The sequence below is a fragment of the Canis aureus genome, chromosome 19, assembly GCF_053574225.1.
Source record: "Canis aureus isolate CA01 chromosome 19, VMU_Caureus_v.1.0, whole genome shotgun sequence".
In the NCBI taxonomy this organism is placed as follows: Eukaryota; Metazoa; Chordata; class Mammalia; order Carnivora; family Canidae; genus Canis; species Canis aureus.
The window spans coordinates 42,894,367-42,915,956 of NC_135629.1; the positions used below are offsets into that span (position 1 = coordinate 42,894,367).

The following is a 21,590-nucleotide window of genomic DNA, read 5'->3' on the forward strand; positions in this document are numbered from 1 at the left end:
TCTCTTACTCTCTCTCGCTCTTTGTCTCTCTCTCTCTCTCTCAAATTAATAAATACGTAAATCTTTAAATTATTTACTGAAAGTGTAAGTATGTGTATCAGGAGTCACAGCAGCATTGCTTATGTTAGAAAAAGTAGAAACAACTTAAATATCCGTTAACACTAATATAGACAAATTATAATGTAATCCTAGAATGAAAAACTAGTCATGAAAAACTAGTCATTAAAGTGAAGGAACTGTGGCTGCATGCAACAGCATGGAGGACTCCTAAAATGTAAGGATGTATGAAAAACAAGCATGACACAGAAGTTTTGTCCAGTATGATTTCCATAAAGATAAAAAATAGACAAAAGTTATAATATTTAGGAGTTTATACACAGATGGTAAACCTATTTTAAAAATCAGAGAACGAGGGATCCCTGGGTGGCGCAGCGGTTTGGCACCTGCCTTTGGCCCAGGGCGCGATCCTGGAGACCCAGGATCGAATCCCACATCGGGCTCCCGGTGCATGGAGTCTGCTTCTCCCTCTGCCTGTGTCTCTGCCTCTCTCTCTCTCTCTTTGTGTGTCTATCATAAATAAATAAAAAAAAAATTAAAAAAAAATCAGAGAACGATTTTTTTTAAAGATTTTATTTATTTGTAAGCAACAGAGAGACAGAGACATAGGCATTAGGAGAAGGCTTCCCATAGGGAGCCCAATTTCGGGACTTGAGACTCCATCCTGTAATCCCGGATCACGCCCAGAGCCAAAGACAGATGCTCAACTGCTGAGCTACCCAGGCATCCCAGAGAGAACGATTTTTTTAAAAATTAGGAGATGTCTCAAGAGCAAAGAGGAGGTATTATAACCAGGGGAGGGCAGATGGGACCCTTCCTGAATGCTGGCAGTGTTGGCATCCCTCTGCCCCTTTTTTTTCACCTGCATGTTGATTGCATGGATATTGCTCACCTGTTTGTTAATCATTTACATGCTTTTCTTTATATTTCATCAGAAAGTATTACAAATTCTGCTGAGCCATTAAAGATAGTTCATGGCTGAAATACTAAAGTACTAAAAAAGAGAGTAAATAATTTCTTAGACTGATTAAGTACGTAACAGTAAATTTCTAAGTGCTATAGAATTATGCATATATATAAATGTTCGCTTATCAATAATTTATTAAAATATACCTTAATACTTTTATGTTGACTTTTAGTTACTTCAAATCCTTTCTGGAAGGTGGTGACCCATAAATTAAGATAAATACTTGTACTAAATGTAAATGAATGAAGGCATCCGTTGGTTTCCTGGCTCCCTTCTTCCCACGTATCCTAGGAGTTATTAATCCCACAATTCACAATTGTCCACTTGAGCACCCAAAATTATGGAAGCTGTATTATACTTGGGATTGGCATGATAATCTTGATGTATGTTATGGCCATCGAGCTTATAATTGTAGTGGGAATGTTCAAAGGTTATTCACCTTCTGTATTGTGTTTGCAAAATTTTGTTATTTTTACTTCAGCTTCTATGTTTTTGTTGTTTATTTCCCTAAGAATGTTACTGTTTTTATATACCAGCAGAGCTTTATATACTCTAGTATCTATTGAATGAATGTCTATTAAATGAAAAGGAACTCAGTTTTATCTCTTATATGTTCAGAGTTAGAGAATCTTTTCCTGCCTAATTATGAAAAGAAATCTTTTCCGCCTCTCCCTCCCTCCCTCTCTCTCTCTCTCTCCTTTTTTTTATCTCTCTCTTTTTTTAAAGATTGATTGATTGATTGATTGGAAGGGGATGGACAGAGGGGGATGGAGAGGGACAAAGCAGACTGTGCTGAGTGTAGAGCGCCATGCAGGGTCAGTCTCGTGACCTGAGATCATGACCTGAGCTGAAATCAAGAAACTGTAGAGGCCTAACTGAGCCACGCAGGTACCCCAGAAAACCTCATCTCCTAACCCAGTAGTATTTGTATTTTGAAACAGTCCAAAGTGAGGTTCTGGCTGGTACATTTGGGGGGAAGGTGGAATTTTAAAGCCCTTGGTCTTTCCTATTCTAATCCTCTAGTATTTGAGACAGGAAGTTACACATTTAGGATATGCAGGGAAACAACATCTTCGAGGAAATTATGTTGGGTTAATATCTAAATTGGTTTTTCTGTATATGTTCTTAATCTATATAAAACATAAGAAATGATACTGGAAATTAAAAAGAAATGAACCTTAAATGTACATTTTAGAAGGGAAAAAATGAGTTTACATTTCTTCAGCTTCTTGCAAGTAGCATTTCATGTTTTCATATTTTTGTTCTTTACTGTTAGGTGAGTTTTGTGGTTTAATATAAAATAGAAATGTTCAGTGCCTTGCCTAAAATTATCTTGAGATGATAAAAAGTTAAGTAACAGAAAATTTCCTTAAGATTCTTGTCTTTCTGGGATGCCTGGGTGGCTCAGTGGTTGAGCGTCTCCCTTTGGTCTTCCTTTGGCTCAGGGCGTGAGTCCCACATCGGGCTCCCTGCATGAAGCCTGCTTCTCCCTCTGCCTGTGTCTCTGCCTCTCTCTCTTTATCTCTTATGAATAAATGAATAAACGTCTTTAAAAAAAAAGATTCTTTCAGATTTCCTTTCCTCTAATTTATTATCAGCGCATTTTAGACTTACATCATTTCAGGCCATGTTGGTTTAATGCTGTCTTTATCTCTTCTGTTTTGGTTGCTATCTTGTGTATATTTTATTCTGTTATTGCCACACTAATGCCACTCTCAAATTCCATTTTGATCAGATTATTCCCCATTTTCGATTCAGTAATAGAGCTCTCTTGCTCAATCACATCAAATCTAGATTCTTTTACATATCACCTCCAAGATCTTCTGATCTAACACCAGCCTTTCTTTTGATGAGGTTTTTCTCACTTCCTTACCATACCTTATCCACTCCAGCCAGGCCAAGCGAGGCACTGTCAGAATTTTCCATTTCCCTGTGTTTAAGATTTTCCCTTTACCCTCTCCCTCCAGTATCTTACTTATTATTAACTCTGTTTCTGTGAATTCACTTCTGGTGACTTATTCTAACTCCCTTCCTTCTTAGTTTTTAAGCATTTACAGTTAATGTTAATGCTTCATTGTTTGTTTTCATATGAATTATTTTTATCTCCCGAATAGTAAGTTCTTAAGGCATCCCCAATAGTAAGTTCTGTAAGACATCTTTATATCTTTTATAACATAGCTGGAAAACAACCACTGGTAGATTTTTTTGTTGTTGTTTCCCCATTATTTAAATGTGATATTTGAAACATCCAGAGTATATATGTAAAAGTTATAAGGAATAATTATAAAAGAACCACTTGTGAGCACTTCTCTGCTTCCAGCGCCCTGCTTAGCCCCAGAGGATACCACTGTTCTGAATTTTGTTTTACATCCATTGCCTTTTTAAAATTGAGTTTTCAGACCTGCACCTATGAAAATTTTGTTTTTGAGTTTTATAAAAACAGAGTCATACAGTATGTAATCTTCTGGAATTTTTTTCTTGTAATAATATAAGTTGATGAATGTTGTTGCATTTGGCTGCTTCTTGATTCCTTTCACTGTGGTATAATAATCCATTGTATGCAAATGCTAGTTTATACAACCTGGTTACAGATGTTAGTGTTTTTTTGCTATTATAATGGTCATTCAATAATGAACATTGTTATAATTCTGTGAGTACACATGTGTAGAAGTTTCTCTGGGGTTTATTCTTAGGTGTGCAATGGTAGGCATACGGGATACAAATATTTTATTTTTGAAGCCAGTGGTTTTTTTTTTTTTTTTTTTTCCTGGCATACTTCTCATGTAATATTAATTTGTTGTCTCCTATAAAGGCAGATTTTTGTTTATTTTGGTTCATTGCAATGACTTTCGCACCTGAGATTATAACTGACATATAATAAATACTTGGTAAATATTTGATGAGTGAATGAAATGCTTTTCAAATTGATCATACCACTTATTACGTTCATTAACAGTATATAAAGTTCCTTTTGATCCACATCTTTGCCTAGACTTAATATTATCAGACTTCATTTTTCCCTAGATTAATCTAGTAAATGTGACATGGTTTCTTACTTTGGGTCTAACTCTGTTTTCCTTATTACTGGCAAGGTTGAACATCTTTTTAGGTGGTTTAATTCTTAGATTAGTGGCGTGTTTGTGGTTTTTTAACCAGATGTATTTCTTTGCTATGGCAGGTAGATGGGGAGCTAGAAGCTCTGATGGAGAATGGTGAGGGTCTCTCTGATAAAAACCAGGTGCTCAGCTTATCCCGGCTAATGGTTAGAATTGAAACTTTGGAACAGAAACTTACGTGTCTTGAACTTATACAGGTGAGCTCTTTGATGTTAATTTATTTTTGATTTCTGAATTTGAGGTGGGGCATTGAAAGTACAATCTAGAATGATGGTGACAGAAGGTTACTTCTGAGGAGAGTTACTCTTATTTTTAAAATGGTTTGTGAATTCTATATGACTTTGAAAGTTTGTGCTCTTAAAAATATCTTAAGAGTTCAGCATTATTTAATCTGTTAGTAGATCTTATTTGTATTTCTAGTCAAAGAACACTGTGGGATTTTTCTGTGTAATAATTCATGACATTTGATACAGTCCTCCTCCTTTGATTATTAGTATCCCAAGGCTATTTTTACCACATGGTCTTGAAGCAAGGAATTTTTTTTTTCTTTTGAAGCAAGGAATTTTAAGAGCAATTTCATTTACTCCAGTTTATTAAGTATGCCACAAGAAGTTGAACAATAAAAATGAATGATTTAAAAGAAAATGAAGAGAAAAACGCCTTTTGAACAAGCATCTGAAAGGAAGAGAGAAATGAAAATGATTTAGACTAATTGTTACAGTTTTAGCTTTTTCAGTAAGAATGCTGAATGTAATTTGGTTCTTAGTCCTTCAGAATTGAATTTCATTGTAAATGACACATTGATATTTATATGTTATTCTGTAAAATCTGTTTACATAAAGACCAAATTGACTGAATGCAACTTAGGTATCAAAAAAGATTATAATCTTTTACTTTAAAGCATTTATTAAAAAAAAATAAAGCATTTATTATTTGTATCTTTTAGTTGCATTAATCACAATAGTTTCTAAGTGTTTTGTGAATATAAACAAACTTTTTATTCCCCTTTGTTGACCCTTTTTAATGCTCTGTCTGGTATTGCCCACCCGACCCCCACCCCGATATCCTGCATCCTGCTTCCCTTCCTGCATGGAAGAATACACATTCACAATCTTGCCTGAAGTCTTTTCTGGAACGTCATGGGCTCTCATTGTTATGGATCTGGATGGCAGAACTAGGTGATGGCCGGGAAAGTAACCAGAAGCTTCAGGAAGAGGTTAGTCAGTTCATATTCAACTTGCTTATTTCCTAAAACTGTTATATAGATTGCTTAGGTTGAGTGATAGTATCAGTAATAATGAATTTAGCACTATGTTTACCACTATTAAATAAATATTATCATCTTGGTATCCTTCCTGTAACTATAACTTTTTACATACACCTTGCTAGTAGCAAGTTTGCCCCATGGTTTTTCCTTTTGTGTCCCTATAGTTGATACTGCATAGTTGGGAATTTAAGAGCAAAATATCCTATCATAGTTAAGTGAAAGATCCAGTTTGTTGCTAAAGCCATAGTTTTAAACAGATAGGAAACTTATATTCTGGGACTCTAAAAAATTAGTGAAGAGCCAAATTCTGGAATGGCAAGAGTAAGAATGTTTTTGAGGAGTCAGTAAGTGTTTTAAAGATCTAAATTAAATGTTCATTGGCAGTGTTGTTAGTGGAGTTGTGATATTTATACCTTCTCATGAAATTATTTTTAAACCTAGTTTAAATGTACTTCTTTTTGATCATAGTTTCTGATATACCAAAGGCATTTAATCACTTCTAAAAATAAAAATAAAAATGGGAATGAGCAAATAAGTGGTTGTCTTGCCTCCATTCTTCTCGCAGGAGATTTGTCAATAAGTAGAAGTTGAGGAAGACCTGGGATTTCTCCCTCCCTTTTTTGTAAGGGTCTTCTTGGCTTTATTAAATGATTTATGAATTTAGCAGCATCTCATCTAGGAAGTAGAAGGGAACAACCTACCTTGGAGTTTCTGTAGAACTGCATTAGGGAGTACTTTGGAAGAAATTCTTGGATTTCAGAGTGGAGGGGTGGTTATCTCTGAAGAAAAGTCTTTTTTGTTAGCTGTTTCTCAGAGGCTAAAAGAGGTAAGTACTATCTGCATTTTTTGTGGGTAAAACATCATTTAAATATAGGTTGTTGCATAGTTCCCAAGCTTATATCGCAGTCACTTAGAAAACTTTTTAGAAAAACATAGCCAGGATGAGGCCCACTACTATATATATTTTAAAAATTACACAGGTTTGAGAACTACCAGTAGAGGTTATTAATTGGTCCTATTTGATCTTGTGAGCAGTTACTTTCTCCACATCTTATTTTTGCTGGTCAGTCTTTAAAAAGTTTTCCTTCCTTTCTAGAGGAAAATAATATTATGACATTTAAATCCTTCTGTAGTTATAGGGACTTAGGTCTTAAGACTTTTAAGAAAACCCACTGCTCTTACAGGAATGATCTGAGTCCCAACCAGAGACTTGAAAAGTCAACTCTGTAAAGTGATGTGATTATTTTTTTTTATTTTGTTTAATCAGATTATAAAGACTTTGGAACACTTACCCATTCCTACTAAAAATATGTTGGAAGAAAGCAAAGTACTTCCAATTATTCAACGCTGGTCTCAGACCAAAACTGCCATTCCTCAGTTGAGTGAAGGAGATGGGTATTCAAGTGAGAATACGTCACGTGCTCACACACCACTCAACACACCTGATCCTTCCACCAAGCTGAGCACAGAAGCTGACACAGACACCCCCAAGAAGCTCATGTTTCGCAGACTTAAAATTATAAGTGAAAATAGCATGGACAGTGCAATCTCTGATGCTACCAGTGAGCTGGAAGGCAAAGATGGCAAGGAGGACCTTGACCAGTTAGAAAACGTCCCTATAGAGGAAGAGGAAGAGTTACAGTCACAACAGCTACTCACACAACAGCTACCTGAATCTAAAGTTGAGAGTGAAATCACTGTGGAAGCCAGTAAGCTACCCACAACTGAACCAGAGGCTGACACTGAAATAGAGCCCAAAGAGGGCAATGGCACGAAACTGGAAGAAACCATTGCTGAGGAAACCCCATCCCAAGATGAAGAGGAGGGTGTATCTGATGTGGAGAGTGAGAGGAGCCAGGAACAGCCAGATAAAACAGTAGATATAAGTGATTTGGCCACCAAGCTCCTGGATAGTTGGAAAGACCTAAAGGTAAGAAAACATTTTTGTTTTAACCTGAATTACTCAGGTCTAGAGTTCAACGAATCTTAAGTTGAATTACCTACTTTCCTAACTATACATGTATTTGAAAAATGGAATACCATCTCTCTTACTGACAGCTGATTATAAATGTCTCAAACATCTTTTAAACTTTGGCAAGAGATATAGCAGCCAAACTAATACACAGATGTCCCCTTTTCTTCATTTAGAAAAGCATATCACGGCAGTGAATTTAGTTATTCAAGTGCTCTTTACATTAAAAACAAAAACAAATCCTTTGAATAACGTATGATTCTACATTTGAAAATTCTTTTTTTTTTTTTTTTTAAGATTTTATTTATTTAATCATGAGAGACACAGAGAAAGAGTCAGAGACACAGGCAGAGGGAGAAGCAGGCTTCCTGAAGGGAGCCCAATGCAGGACTCGATCCCAGGACCCTGGGATCATGACCTGAGCCAAAGGCAGAGGACCCAGGTGCCCATACATTTAAAAAGTTTTTGTAAGATTCTATGTAAGAAAAAGAATCTTGAAATTAATTGGAAATTTGTATTAGATTAACTAGAAATTAAAATTAAAAATTAATCGGAAAACCAAGGATTTGGTTTAATTTAGCAACTTCTCATCAAAAATGATTGCACATAAATTTCTATTCCAGTAAAACAACTTTATATGGAGCTAGTTGATATTCAGTTCCATTACTGTTTTTGAAATAGGCTTGCCTTTAAATGCCTATTTCTTTGGATAAAAGATGTTATCTAGAGGAAAAATAGAGAGATATGGAACCCTTATGCTTAATACATGCATAATCTCTTGTTAATGTAGCAATATGTGCAGGGTGTGCTTTGCAGAAAACCCAGGCCGGGTCTTAGATAAACACAGGAGTGAATAACAGGATGAGCCTAGGAAAGAGGTAATACATTTCGATTCTAAGTATTCTGGATCTGGGATTCAGGTCTTGAGGACTCTGTGGGAACAGGTTACTTCCTAGCTTCTATTTTTCTGTTCCTCTCTTCTGCCAGAAGTGAAGGAGCCAGATAAACCAGCAGTACAGGTTTATTTGCAGCAAGATGGACATCTGAATCCTCCTTGTCCCCAATTATGACTACAAAGCACACTCATTAGATCCTGTGATTTGACCCCTATGGAACTGGCCTCACACTGAGCAAAATGAGTAGTTGGTTGGTTGTTCACTGTACTTACTTTTGGTATTTGTAATTTGCTGTTGAGACCCTTCTTTAAGTAGTGTGTGGTTTCAGCTCTCGTTGACCTATTTGAGCTCCTACTCATACTATTCTTTCACCACTTACAGTTTATCATGAACTCAACTTTATTAAACCTTATGAAATCCTTCCTTTTTATAAACTTTAATAAAAGAAAGGATTCATAGTAAATCCGGTTATGATACAACATGGGAACTACAGGAACCAGAATTCCAGTTAATTGAAAGAGATGCTGGGGACGATCACTTGGGTGAACCTTCATTTAAGGCCTGCTTTGTAAGGGCTCAGGAGTCTGGAAGAAGTCCCTCTTGTGTTTGGAGACTGCTAGTAGAGCCTGTACCACAACTGGCTTCTTAAGGAAGATGGGAATGGAGACATGTACACGAGTGGACATAGAGCCTTACACACGTTGTTTTATAGAGCAAGAGGGGGGGGGGCAGATCTAGTAGTTCACTTTTGCCTGCTACGTCTCTGGTTGACATTTTTAAAAATGAGACATAGTTATGATTTCTTAAAAACCTGTCTCTTAAAATCTGGAAAAAGTAAATACTTTTATTTCTCTATAGTTTTTTTTATTGTAATGGTAGCGGTTTAAATCACTCTCTGAGATATTCTTAATTAGCTAAACTGATCAATTATGCTCACAGTTGAGATATTTTTGAGTCCTACAAAATTATTTCTTCCCCTGCTTGTTGTCCTCCCTCCTCCTATCTGAAAGATCAAAGCAGTTGCATAGTACTATGTAGTTTGATGATCCTCTTGACTTGAGGTTTAAAATTTTATTCATATTTAAAATATATCCTTCTTAACCTCCATACTTTGGATTTATCCTAATTCTTAGCATCAAGGAAGCCATTAAATAAGATTTTCCTTCTTCAAACTTTAGTTTGCTCTGGAATCATTACCCATCTAGAATTGCATTACTGAGAAATGTAACTTGACTGAATTCTGATGTTTTGTTACACATTGGTGCTGGGGCTCTTAATTCATCTGTCATTCTAATTAACATTTGTCATGGTTCTAATTCCAAAACTCTGATTGTGGTTGTCCTTAAATAAAATATTTTAGCTAGCATCTAACCAGAACACTGAAATCAGAACCCATAATATGAACATGTTTTAGGTGAACATGTGGACTTGATGTGATTATTGTATACTCCTACTATCCCGGCATTGAAAGAGTTAACTACTTCTGTCTGACTTCCACCTATGTGTTCAAGTAGACGTTAGCAGAAAAGAAAATGTCTTACTCATCCAACCTTTATTAAGCACCTGTTGCCAAGCATTGTTTTAGTTTCTGATGTTAATTCTGAGATCATACTAAAAAAACATTGATCTAAGATGGTGGTTATGTTAGCCACTTCAAGCTTCCCTGACCTTCTGGGGCCACTTTAACATTGTTGGACATGTGTTCCACCTGGCCTTTCTACATACTGGATGAAGTGAAGAATTGAAAGAGGTTGCTTCAGATCCTTAATCTTGATTTTACTGTGAAGGCAGACCATAGGGATCATCAGTAAATGAGAGAGGGTGGGAGGGAAGGGAATGAAGCTTCATGAATTACTCTTTGTCCTCCCAGATCTGATGATGATCCCCCTTGTAACTTGAACCATTTCCATCTAGCTTCTCAGGGCAGCAAGGAGCTTGTTAACATCACCAGCTGACCATGTGTCTCCTTTTCTCAACTCCATTTTCAACTTCGTGCTGAAGAAAAACAAGAACCTAGCGTGCATTCTGTGAAGAAACAGGAAGATGGTTGGGAAGTTGGATGATGCATGAAAAATATAATAGGTGAAAAGAGGACAGAGGTGGTTAACTCACTGGCGCCGGCGTTATTTTGGTGCGTCCATTGCCGACAATGGATGTCGTTCTGGGAAAATCCCGACTCCTGGCGAGAAAGGATTAAGTGAGCTACTTTTTCTATACCTCTATACACAGGACTGCTGCCTTGGCTTCACAGGGCTTACACATTTTGACTCCTAAAGTAGACCTCAACAGGAAACATCTCCTGACACATTGCTACACATAAGTGTGTATTCATTTTCACATGCAAATTTGCCAGGCTACATTTTCGGCAGGGACATGTACATATATTTCTGTTTGCAAAAGGAATTATTGTACATCACCCCTCATGCTGAAAATCTACCCTAGACTTCACAGGGCAAAACAGCTGGTTGTAAGTGGTGATTAATTATAATTTGACTGGAAAAGTCTTCATTTGGATCATGAGAAGAGGTAAGGTTCCCGTGAATTTGGCAGTTTTCGTTTCAGTTCAATACCCAGTAGACTGTGATGGCTAGTGATTCCAGAGCCTCTCTTTTAAATACTTAGATTATAGGATGTGCATCTCTCTGGAGATTTCTCTGCAGAGAAATCTGGGTAGATACAGTTATACTTGGATTAGGTGATTTAGGGGCAACATTCTGTACATGTGATAAGTAGGACTATTCTTTTTTTTTTTTTTTTTTTTTAGGACTATTCTTTAATGGTATTCTTATTCTTATCTTTTCCATGTTTATCTCAAGACGTTTTCTTTAATTCGACAAACATATTATTTGCCTGGACAGTTAAGTGTTAAAGTCTTTATAGAAAGTTTAAAGAAAACACAGTTACCCAACTGAAGTTTTGAGTCACTACATGAGTTTTGGTCTGTAACCAATACTGTATGTGGAATATGCTATGCAACATTTCAAAATGAAATTATGTGCCCTGGATTTCTGTGATAAATTTCCAAATCCTTCATTGAGATGATTCTGTATCCATAAGGATCAATATTATCCTTTTCTTTAAAATTCAGAATTGCCCCTAAAATTGGTCTCAAATACTGCTGTGTTGAAATTTTTTTTTTTTTAATAAGTATCAGACTTGGTAAAAGATAAACCTCATCTACAACTTACTGGTAGTCCCTTTTGTTATTATCAGATAACTCCTTTCATCTAAATAGGGGCCACATCTGCCCCATTGCTTGTTTTTGTAAAGTTTTTTGGGAACAGAACCATATTCATTCGTTTACAGAATGTCTGGCTGCTTCTGCACTGCAAGGGTAGAGTTGAGTAGTTGCTTCAGAGTCTGAATGGCCAGCAAAGCCTTAAGATATTTACTGTCTTGTCCTTCACAGAAAAAGTTTGCCAGTAATTGATCTAAATGGTAAAGTTCAGATGCTGGCTGCTTCAAACAGTCTGATTTTGAGTGAAGTCTTTTTGACACTTTATTCTTTTAGATGTGCTCTTAATTTGTTTCCCTAAAGACATAATGATCATGTTTCAATAACTCATGAAGTTTAAAAAAAAAAAAAAATTCATGAGAGACATAGGCAGAAGGAAAAGTAGGCTCCCCCCAGGATCCTGGGATCATGACCTGCGCCAAAGGCAGATGCTCAACCACTGAGCCACTCAGGTGTCTTGGAAAAGCTACTTTAAATAATTTGGATGTAAGACTGAGAAGTGGGAGAGGATATCCATGATAGAACTGCTGGGGTAGAAAAGACCTTTAAGGAGGAATGTTGTTTTTTCCCCTCAGGACCATGATCAGGTTAGTTGGAAACTTAAGGATTTTTTGAATATAAATAAATTGGTATAATCTAGTCTTATATGTAACCATAATAAAAATATGTTAAGTTTTTCTTCTTAATACTGTTATGTTAACTCTTACTTCTGAGGTAATTCCAGACTTATAGGAAAACTGCAAGAATACTATTTTGTGCATTCTGCATGTGATACATTCTAGTGACAAACACAGAAAAAAGCTCAAAGTTCCTCTTATCCCTTCACCCAGATGCCCCAAAGTTAACATTTTACCAAATTTGCTTAGTCATTTTCTCTTAATTTTTTTTAACTTTGAAGGAGTAAGTTACAGATATGATGCCTATTGCCCCTAAGATATTTTAGTATATATTTGGTAAAAACAAGGACATTCTTCTGTATGACTGCAGTATATTTATCAAACCCAGCAAGGTACAATGACCTAATACTGTTGATTATCTGAGCAGCAGATCTCATTCAGATTTTGCCAGTTATACACATAATGTCCTCTATAGGAAAAAAAAAAGTCTGGTGTAGAATCTGAGCTAAGTGTTACATTGAGTTGTATCTCATTAGTATCCTTTAATCTGGAATAATTCCTCAGTCTTTCTTTGCCTTTTATAAACTTCCAGTTTTTAAAATATTTTTGAAGTTATTAAAATTTTCCTCAGTTTGGGCTTGTCTGAAGTTTTCTTTTGGATTCAGGTTATACATTTTGTCAAGATTATTAGTGTCCTTTATTTGATGGTGATTTGTCCTGTTATTGGTATCACCAAGTTTGATCACTTGGTTATGGAGGTATCTGCCAGGTTTTTCTGCTGTAAAGTTACTGTTGTCTTCTTACAATTAAAAAGTGTCATAGGGGTTCCTGGGTGGCTCAGTGGTTGGGTTGGCAGGGACATGTACATATATTTGCCTTTGCCTCAAGTGGTGATCCTGGGGTCCTGGGATCGAGTCCTGCATCAGGTTCCCCACAGGGAGCCTGCTTCTCCCTCTGCCTCTCTCTCTCTCTCTGTGTCTCATGAATGAATGAAGTCTTTAAAATAAAAATCATAGAGGAGCACCTTTGGACATATGAAAATACTCTGTTTTTTATCAATTTATTTATTCGTTTTAACATCTGGCAAATTTGCCTGAATCACTAACGACTATGGTTGCCAAGTGGTGATTTTCTAATCCATCATTCCTTTTACTTGTGTGTTTTGGTTGACCTTCTTGTAAGCAAGAGCTTTCCCTGCTTTCTCATGTAGTTCTGTATTCATTGATTAATATCACTTTAGACTCTTGGATTCTTGAGGTTCATGGTTCTTAGTTTTTTGTGTTTTTTTGTGTTTTTTTTTTTCTATTTTACTTTTCTATTAGACATTCTTCCAAAAACATTCTTTTACCCTGTATTTTACTGAGTTATTAGGTATTATATTAGCATTAGAAAAACTCGGAAGGGGGGTACCTGCTTGGCTGGGTTGGTTGGGCGTCTGCCTTCAGCTCAGGTTATGATCCCAGGGTCCTGGGATTGAGTCCCACTTCAGGCTCTCTGCTCACTGGGGAGCCTGTTTCTCCCTCTCCCTTTGCTCCTCCCCCTGTTTGTGCTTTATCTTTCACTACTCTCTCTCAAATAAATAAAATATTTTTTAAAAAGGGGAGATAAATGTGGATAATTAAACTTATACGAAGAAAGAAAATTATAACAAAGGACTGAGAGCTTTACACATTTAAATATGAAATTATAATTTGTAAACTGCATCTGAGAGCAAACTTCATTTGTTCAGTTAATGTTTTTTAGTAGGCTCCGTGCACAGCGTGGAGCCCAGCATGGGGGCTCAAACCCACAACCCTGACATCAAGACCTGAGTTGAGATCAGGAGTTGGACGCTCAACTGACTGAGCCACTCAGGCGCCCCTGTTCATTTATTTTTAACAACAAAAATACACTTATTTTTCAATAAGGAAACTCATTTAGAAACTATTTTTATTTTAAAAATAGGCCTCCATTCAGCTGTAGATATTTTTCCCCAAACTGCAGTGAGATTTATTTTGATTTGGGAAGAAAATACCATTTGATGGCATGAAATGCAAAATTTAAAACTTTTTTTTTTTTTTTAAACATCCCAGTACAGAATTTTTAAGACTATTAGCGGAAAGTAGATGAATATTAAGTGCACTGTACTAATTACTGACCAGCTACTGGTGTTCTGTTTCTTCCCTAGTTCTTTCAAGGAGAAGTTAAATTGAATCATCAGCAGAATGATCTTTATACTTTATAAGCAAAATGAGAGCTTTTGTTTACATAGCTTTTAGATTTTGCTTTTCCTAGTTTTATTCTGAAACTCAATTTTACCCCAAACCGTAATTACCATATTAGCATTGTAATGCAGTCTTGTATGCAGTTCAACAAAGCAAGTGGTATGCCAGCAGGCTCTTTTCACCTAGAGTTTAGGAAGAACAGAATTGGTCACAGCTGTTTAAAAACAAATCTCCGGGCACCTGGCTGACTCAGTTGGTGGAGCATGCAACTCTTAATCTCAGGGTGGTGAACTCAGGCCCCATGTTAGGAGTGGAGCCTACTTAGAAAAAAAAATTAAAAACAAATTTTATATTGTTTGCCAATGTGTAGTTTCTAAGTTCTGACAATCAAATATATGGGTACATATCTACATACCTCATCTTAATTTTCAAAGGTAGACAAAAGGAATTCTTCATAGCCTAGCTTTGCCTGGCTGAAGCTGAAGACTTTGTAACTTCATAGCCAGACTCATGTTGCAAGTGATTTTCAATTTGTCTTGAAAGAAGGCCCACTGAGTATTCATTCTGCTGGTCTTTAAAGCCAGCAAGTCTGGGCCAGCCATTGTGATTGTGTATTCAGCCTTCTTATTCAAGTTAAGAAACACTGATCCTTTACTGTTCTTCATATCCACCACCCTGGTGGCCTTTTTACCCCCGGGCCATCCTTCACCTTGAAGGCAAAAATATTACTAATTACTTCACAAACTTTTCCCATTCCTCTTCAGACTACAGCTCTGGCTGGAGCAGCCTCAATTTGATGAATTCTAAAAGAACTGGCAGCTTCAGGGAAACCCATCTTGTAGATGTGACAACCACGCTTGCCCCAATACTAAATTATGCTGCAGAGCCTCATGGATTCTTGGTTTATACACTAAATTATGACCCATTAATTTCATTTATTTGCATAAATTGTCCCTTGTTTGGCCAGTGTGAGACCTTTTCAATTCCCCTTCTGTATGATTTTAACATGTCGCCATTACTTTTTTAACCTGGTACAATATGCTATTTCAGGTTTCTCTTGTACTTTCCCTTTACCCAGCCCTGGAATTGGCCATTTGTCTAAGAAGCTCTGGTTCTCTTGTAATGGGAAATGATGTTTAGAAACCAAGATCTGGGCTTTAGATGAAGTCCTTGCTACAGGGGCATTGCTTGTTGGAGCTGTCAGCAGACTGTAAACATATCCATATTTATATACTTATATGTATATAAATACATACACATTAAAAATACACATATTTATAAATACATGCATATACATAGGAATATATTTACATATATACACATATATGTGTGTTTCTAGATGAGTAAATGTGTGAATACATAATGTACTTGGCCTGTCATTTCCTTGTCTTTCCTTCTTTTAGTCTGAGACCACACCCTCTTTTGAATCATTTGAATTTCCCTGTGACTCTCACTGATGGTTCTTATTATGCCTGTCCCTTGAAAGGTGGTATTTCTTGGAGCGCCTGAGATTTCTTTTGTCCTTCATGTTAAATAGGTCACGTTGTCTCCTCTTTCCCGTTTTAAATTTAGGCTCCTGTCATTTCTTGCTAGGACTTTGCAACAACCTCCTGTTTGTCCATGTTGCTCCCATTCTTTCCCCCTTCATGTTATCCTTTATTACACTTTGGTGTTCTCTTTTTAAAAACACATGTGATCAACAGGAACCTCTAGTAGCATCACAGAGATTTCCATTAATTTAAGAATAGAGCCTTTAGGGTATGGCATGGGAAGTACTTCTGTGTTTATGTAACTTTCTTGCCCAGCAGTGCTTCTTACACATTTAGTGCATGAGTCACATCAGCCTATTCATACATACGCGCTCTTACATGTCCTTGTACATGATGTTCACTTTGGTTGGAATGTCGTCTCTTTTTCTTTCCTTTTAAAATCGTCCTTTATCTGGAGTTGCAGTTGCAGTTTATCCTTTGTGATGCTTGTTCTTTTCTGTATTTCTATACAGTGATAGAACTCTTAACAGATTACTAAAATTAGTTGCTTAGATGCTTATTTCCCATCACATGACATCTTCCAGAGCAAGGACCATTTCTTGATTTTTATATAGTAAGGGTTACTTTTATTATGGTATCTTTTAAATAGTGGTTATAATAATACCTCTTAATAATAGTGAATGACTAGTATGTGCCCCCTACAACCAGTAGCCAGAGTGACCTTTTGGAACTGCAGATCTGTTCATGTCACTGTCCTTTTTAAAACTTTTATTTATTTATTTATTTATTCTTTTTAAAACTTTTAAATGGGAGCGCCTGTGTGGCTCAGTGGTTGAGCATCTGCCTTCAGCCCAGGGCGTGATCCTGGAGTCCCAGGATTGAGTCCCGCATGGGGCTCCTTGAAGGGAGCCTGCTTCTCCCTCTGCCTGTGTCTCTGTCTCTATTTTTCTGTCTTTCATGAATAAATAAGTACAGTCTTTAAATAAATAAATAAAACTTCTAAATGGTTCCTCATTACACTGTTAGAGTGAAATCTGTTTTTCTTCATGAGGCTTGCATACCGTGGCATAGTCTGGTCCTTAATCCTTTATGCCATGTCACCTCAAGCCATTCTGGTTCACCAATGGGTCTGTGCTACTAAGGTCCATACACACACAAACACACTTTCACTCATTCCTGAAAACACTGTCTTGTTTAGATGTCTCTTCTTGTTTAAGTTTCATCCTTTCCCTGGGAAAGCCATTCTCATTCCTCTGAGACAGTACTCAGCCCTATCTATATGCCTTATAACATCCTTTCCAGCCATAGCCCATAACATTTCATGCTTGTACAGTGTGAGAGCAGGGAGTACTTCTGTCTTGGTCACTCAGGTCTCCCCAGGGTACCATAAGGGCCTGGTATGGCCTTTGGCACTTCATAAATCTTTGAATGAAGACGTGAAGAATGTCCATCTTTTTCCACTGTATGATGCTGCTTATTGAATCTGTGGTGTGTATATTTTATTTGGTAAATTATCAGAAAATATTTCAGTGTCATATAATCTTTACAACTCTGTGAAGTAAGTGGTGGTGTTTTTATCCCCTGTAAAATGTAAAGAACCAGGCCTATGAGCTTGTGACTTAGCTTTTAAGTGACAGAGCTGAAAATCGATTCAAATCTTTTGATTTAAATCCCCTATTCTCTTCATTCCTTTTTCTGTTCCAGTTAATAGTGATTTCTATATCCTTGCTATTTTGCCTTGTTCATATATAATTATGTACCTTTGGTGAATACTTCAGAGTTCTCTTAATTTCCTTCTGATTTAGAAACTGTAGTAAGTCCAAATTCATTCTGAAATCATAGGAGCTACCATTTTAATGTGTTCAAGTATCTTTTTTCCCTTAATGATGAAGAGATTTTCAACCTGTGATCTCTGATTGAACTTAAGGGGATTTTCAGAACCCCTGAAATCATATGCAAAACTGGGATTTTTGTGGGGCAAATGTCCATAAATATGAGCCACTTCTCAAGGATGTGTATATGTGTGAGTTAGGAAAGGAATGAACTGTGGTCCAGATAGTATTATCTAGATGATTTGGACCCCAAGAGGGTTCCTGCTATTGTTTGTGTTGTCTTCAGTATCTTTCATTGATGTTTTTATAGTGTTCAGAGTACAGGTCTTTGACTTCCTTGGTTAGTAAGTTTATTCCTGGATATTTTATTATCTTTGGTGCAATTATAAATGAAATTGCTTTCTTAATTTCTCTTTCTGTTGTTTCATTATTAGTATATAAAAAATGCCATGGATTTCTGTATGTTGATCTTGTATCCTGCAACCTTACTGAATTCATTTATCATTCTAGTAGTTTTTTGGTGGAGTCTTCAGGGTTTTCTATATATAGTACCATGTCATCTATAAATAGTGAAAGTTTTATTTCTTCTTTACCAATTTGGATGCCTTTTACTTATTCCTCTTGTCTGATTATTGTGACTAGGACTTCCAGTACTGTGTTAAATAATGACCCCCTGCAGCGCTGGGTTGATCAGTGCAACATATAACTTCAGTACAATCACCTGGGGGGCTGTGGTGATTTTTAAGTTTTGATTAGAAAAGTCATAGAAGTAGTTAAATTTGAAAGGTATAAGGAAAAAAAATCTTAGATTTGGAATTAATTTGCCTTGAAAACAGAACTCTGAAATTAAGAAACATTTAATCATCATGACCTTGATTATTCTTCAATGATTATTTACCAGCATGAAAACAATTACTTTTCTACACACATATTTACTATTGGGCTAGAGAGGCCTTGAAAGTAAGGACTTGTGTCTGCTGTCCTTACTTGTGCTTTAGTACTTAGTGTAAACCCAGCACATTTAGGTCTGTGTTGAATAAAACTGAGCATTGCTAAGATTCTTTGAATTAAAGTCGAGCTGGGTAAGACTGGAGAAGAAGGAAGGGCTGGGGGACATGTTTAAAGTGAACAACAGTGAACTAGGGTTTTTTTTGTTTTGTTTTGTTTTTTTAAGGTATTGACACTTGCTGAAGAGCAAGCAACATTTAGAAGTTGCCCTGAGAGTCGTTGGTTCCTTAGGCCTCTGCCTGAGACTTCATGACCCTCAGGTGGTCATCTTTCCTATGAATATAGCCATAATGCCCCAAACGTCTTTTGGTACTTTGTTGAGGGCTTCTTCTGAGGCATATTATCTTTTTCTCTTCTTTTCATTTTAATTTTTAAATAGGCCATTCCAGTACATGATACAAAGTTCAAAAGGCATACAGTGAAATGTTTTGCTCCTACCCTTGCCCCCTGTCCTGTTTCCTGAAGGCAGTCAGCACAATCAACTTCTTGTGTACCCTTCCAGGGATAATTTGTGTATATTATGTGCATGTATCTTCTTTTTTATAAAGCTGGTAGCACTATTTAGCTCCTTGGGGTTTTTTTTGTTTTTGTTTTTTTTAAGATTTTATTTATTCATGAGAGAATAAGGCAGAGAGAGAGGCAGAGACATAGGCAGAGGGAGAAGCAGACTCCAGGCAGGAAGCCCCATGTGGGACTCGATCCTAGGGCTCCAGGATCACGCCCTAGGCCAAAGGCAGGTGCTAAACCACTATGCCACCCAGGCGTCCCAAGTTGATTCCTTTCTTTAGCTTAGCATGGACTTTTTATAGAAGTCACTTCAAACAACATATACCTGTTGGATAAATTACTAAAAGTAGAATATCTGAGTCCTGTGTTATCTGTAATTTTAATAGGTCTTGCCAAATTGATCTTTACAGTTATATCAATTTAACGCTCATCAGCAAAGTATATGCATAAGGGTGTCTATTTCATACACCTTGGCCAACACAATTATTGTCTGACTTTATCTTGGTTGAACTGATAGGCAAAAATAGAATGTTATTGTAGTTTTAATTTGCATGTCTCTTATGCATGAAGTATTGAGCATTTTTACATTTGTATTTTCTATTTTGAGAACTATGACCATATGTGTTGCCCATTTGTCTGAGTGGCTGAAAACTGAAATTCAATTTTATTACCTCCCATTTTGTGGGGACCCAGTTGTCTGAAATTAGAAGAGTATCTTCAGGGGCTTAAAAGAATAAATAAAATTATTCTACTCCCCTTTTTCCTCACTCTCTTCCTCTGCCCCTCTTATGTGTGTGATTTTATGAACTCTCCAGACATTTATGCTCTCCTTAAATTTTCTTTGTAGTCAGATCTTAAGACTTCTGTGACCTAATGGAGATCCCTCTATTCCCACTATTTGTAATACAGTTTGTGAGGTAAAAACCACACTCTTGTGCTGTGCCAGGACATGCTGATAGGAGTTAACAATTCTTCCTTCTGTTAAAGGGAGCTGATAGAACCATTACCATTGAAGGTATTTCACAGAATTTGTGCTGAGGGAAGAGGAACTAGGGTACATAGCAGTATTTGTCCAGTAATTTTTTTTTCTTTGATTGGGCCTTGGGGTAGTGTAGGGCCATAGATATTGAGGTTATATGTTCATTTTTTATTTTGCTGTTAATTAAGAAAATGGATTTTTAATTTATTTTCTATTCATTCACTCATTTATTCATTCATTCATTTATTTATGAGAGCTCACATGAGCCAGGAGGAGGGGCGGAGAGAGGAGGAGAGAGACAATACCAACCAGACTGCTGGCTAAGTGCAGAGCCCAATGCAGGGCTCAATTCCATGACTCTAAGATTTTGACCTGAGCCAAAACCAAGAATCAGATGCTCAATGGACTTGGTCACCCAGGTGCCTCGATTTTTAATCTTTGAACTAGTGTATAGAACCTGTGGATCAGGTTCCATCACTGGTCATATCTTACCCAAAGTTGTTGTGTGTTTCTGAGTTCTTACCTCTTTTTCTAAGTTTTCAGCATTCAGTAAATCCAGATAAGTATTCGGTATGTTTGCTTTTGATACTAAAACTTCACAAATGCCTTAAAATCCTGGGATGTGATGGGGTTTTTTGAAATCATTTTCAAATACATTCAGTTACCTTGGAAAAACTTCTCACAGTTAATTAAATACATAAAACTACATTCATTTATATATATACAAGCAGATACACAAATATATGGTGTTCTCAGTATCTTAATCTTCACGTTTTCAAAATTGCTTAGAGAAACAAAACATTATGACAAAAAAACGTTAATTTTCATCCAAACATCCCATCTCTGCTGACATTAGCTTCTGTCTTTGTCTAAAGGGTTGTTGTCTGTCTTAGCTAAAGTCACGTTGTTATTAAAAATTGGGCAATGCAGTACAAATACAATGCAGACCTGTTACAAAATAAAAATGCATTGATTTTCAGAAAGAGTAATGAAAGGATTCTGAGAGACTAAGGAATAGTGCAAAAAAAAAAAAAAAGGAATAGTGCAGCATCATGGTATCAGTCCATTATTTGGGAAAAGTATACCAAAAAACATCAATGGTGGTCTTAACTTCTTGGGGAAGAATTAGTGATATTTTCTCTAACTTACTGATTTGAAGATTACAAATAAATTTTAGTGAGTTGGTGAATTTGCACAATCTGTGAACAAGGATAAATGGAATCATATAATGCTTTTTGTGTTTGGTTTTTACTTAGCATAACATTTTTAGGATTCATCCATGTTGTGGCATTTATCAATACTTAATTCCATTTTATAGGTGAATAATATTCCGTTGTATTGATATTTTTGTTATCCATTTATCAGCTTATGGACCTTTGTGTTGTTTCTACTTTTTGCCTGTTAGGAATACAGTTAATACATAATATTTATGTACAACACTGG

General features: G+C 36.4%; 1 protein-coding gene and 1 pseudogene across 5 annotated transcripts in view; one reads left to right on the forward strand and one right to left on the reverse strand.

The window, feature by feature from the left end:
• Positions 1–21,590, forward strand: part of SETD2 (SET domain containing 2, histone lysine methyltransferase) — a 90,768-nt gene that overhangs the window by 21,418 nt on the left and 47,760 nt on the right. For all 5 annotated transcript variants that reach the window (XR_013357967.1, XR_013357968.1, XM_077859094.1 and 2 more), the window contains exons 8-10: positions 4,203–4,337; positions 5,237–5,356; positions 6,675–7,337. Coding sequence is in view for 3 of the 5 variants with exons in the window: in XM_077859094.1 (XP_077715220.1) it covers positions 4,203–4,337; positions 5,237–5,356; positions 6,675–7,337 (918 nt within the window). In the remaining 2 variants the exon portion in view is untranslated. The remainder of the gene's footprint in view (positions 1–4,202; positions 4,338–5,236; positions 5,357–6,674; positions 7,338–21,590) is intronic.
• LOC144290156 (sterol carrier protein 2 pseudogene) lies at positions 14,753–15,166 on the reverse strand (annotated as a pseudogene).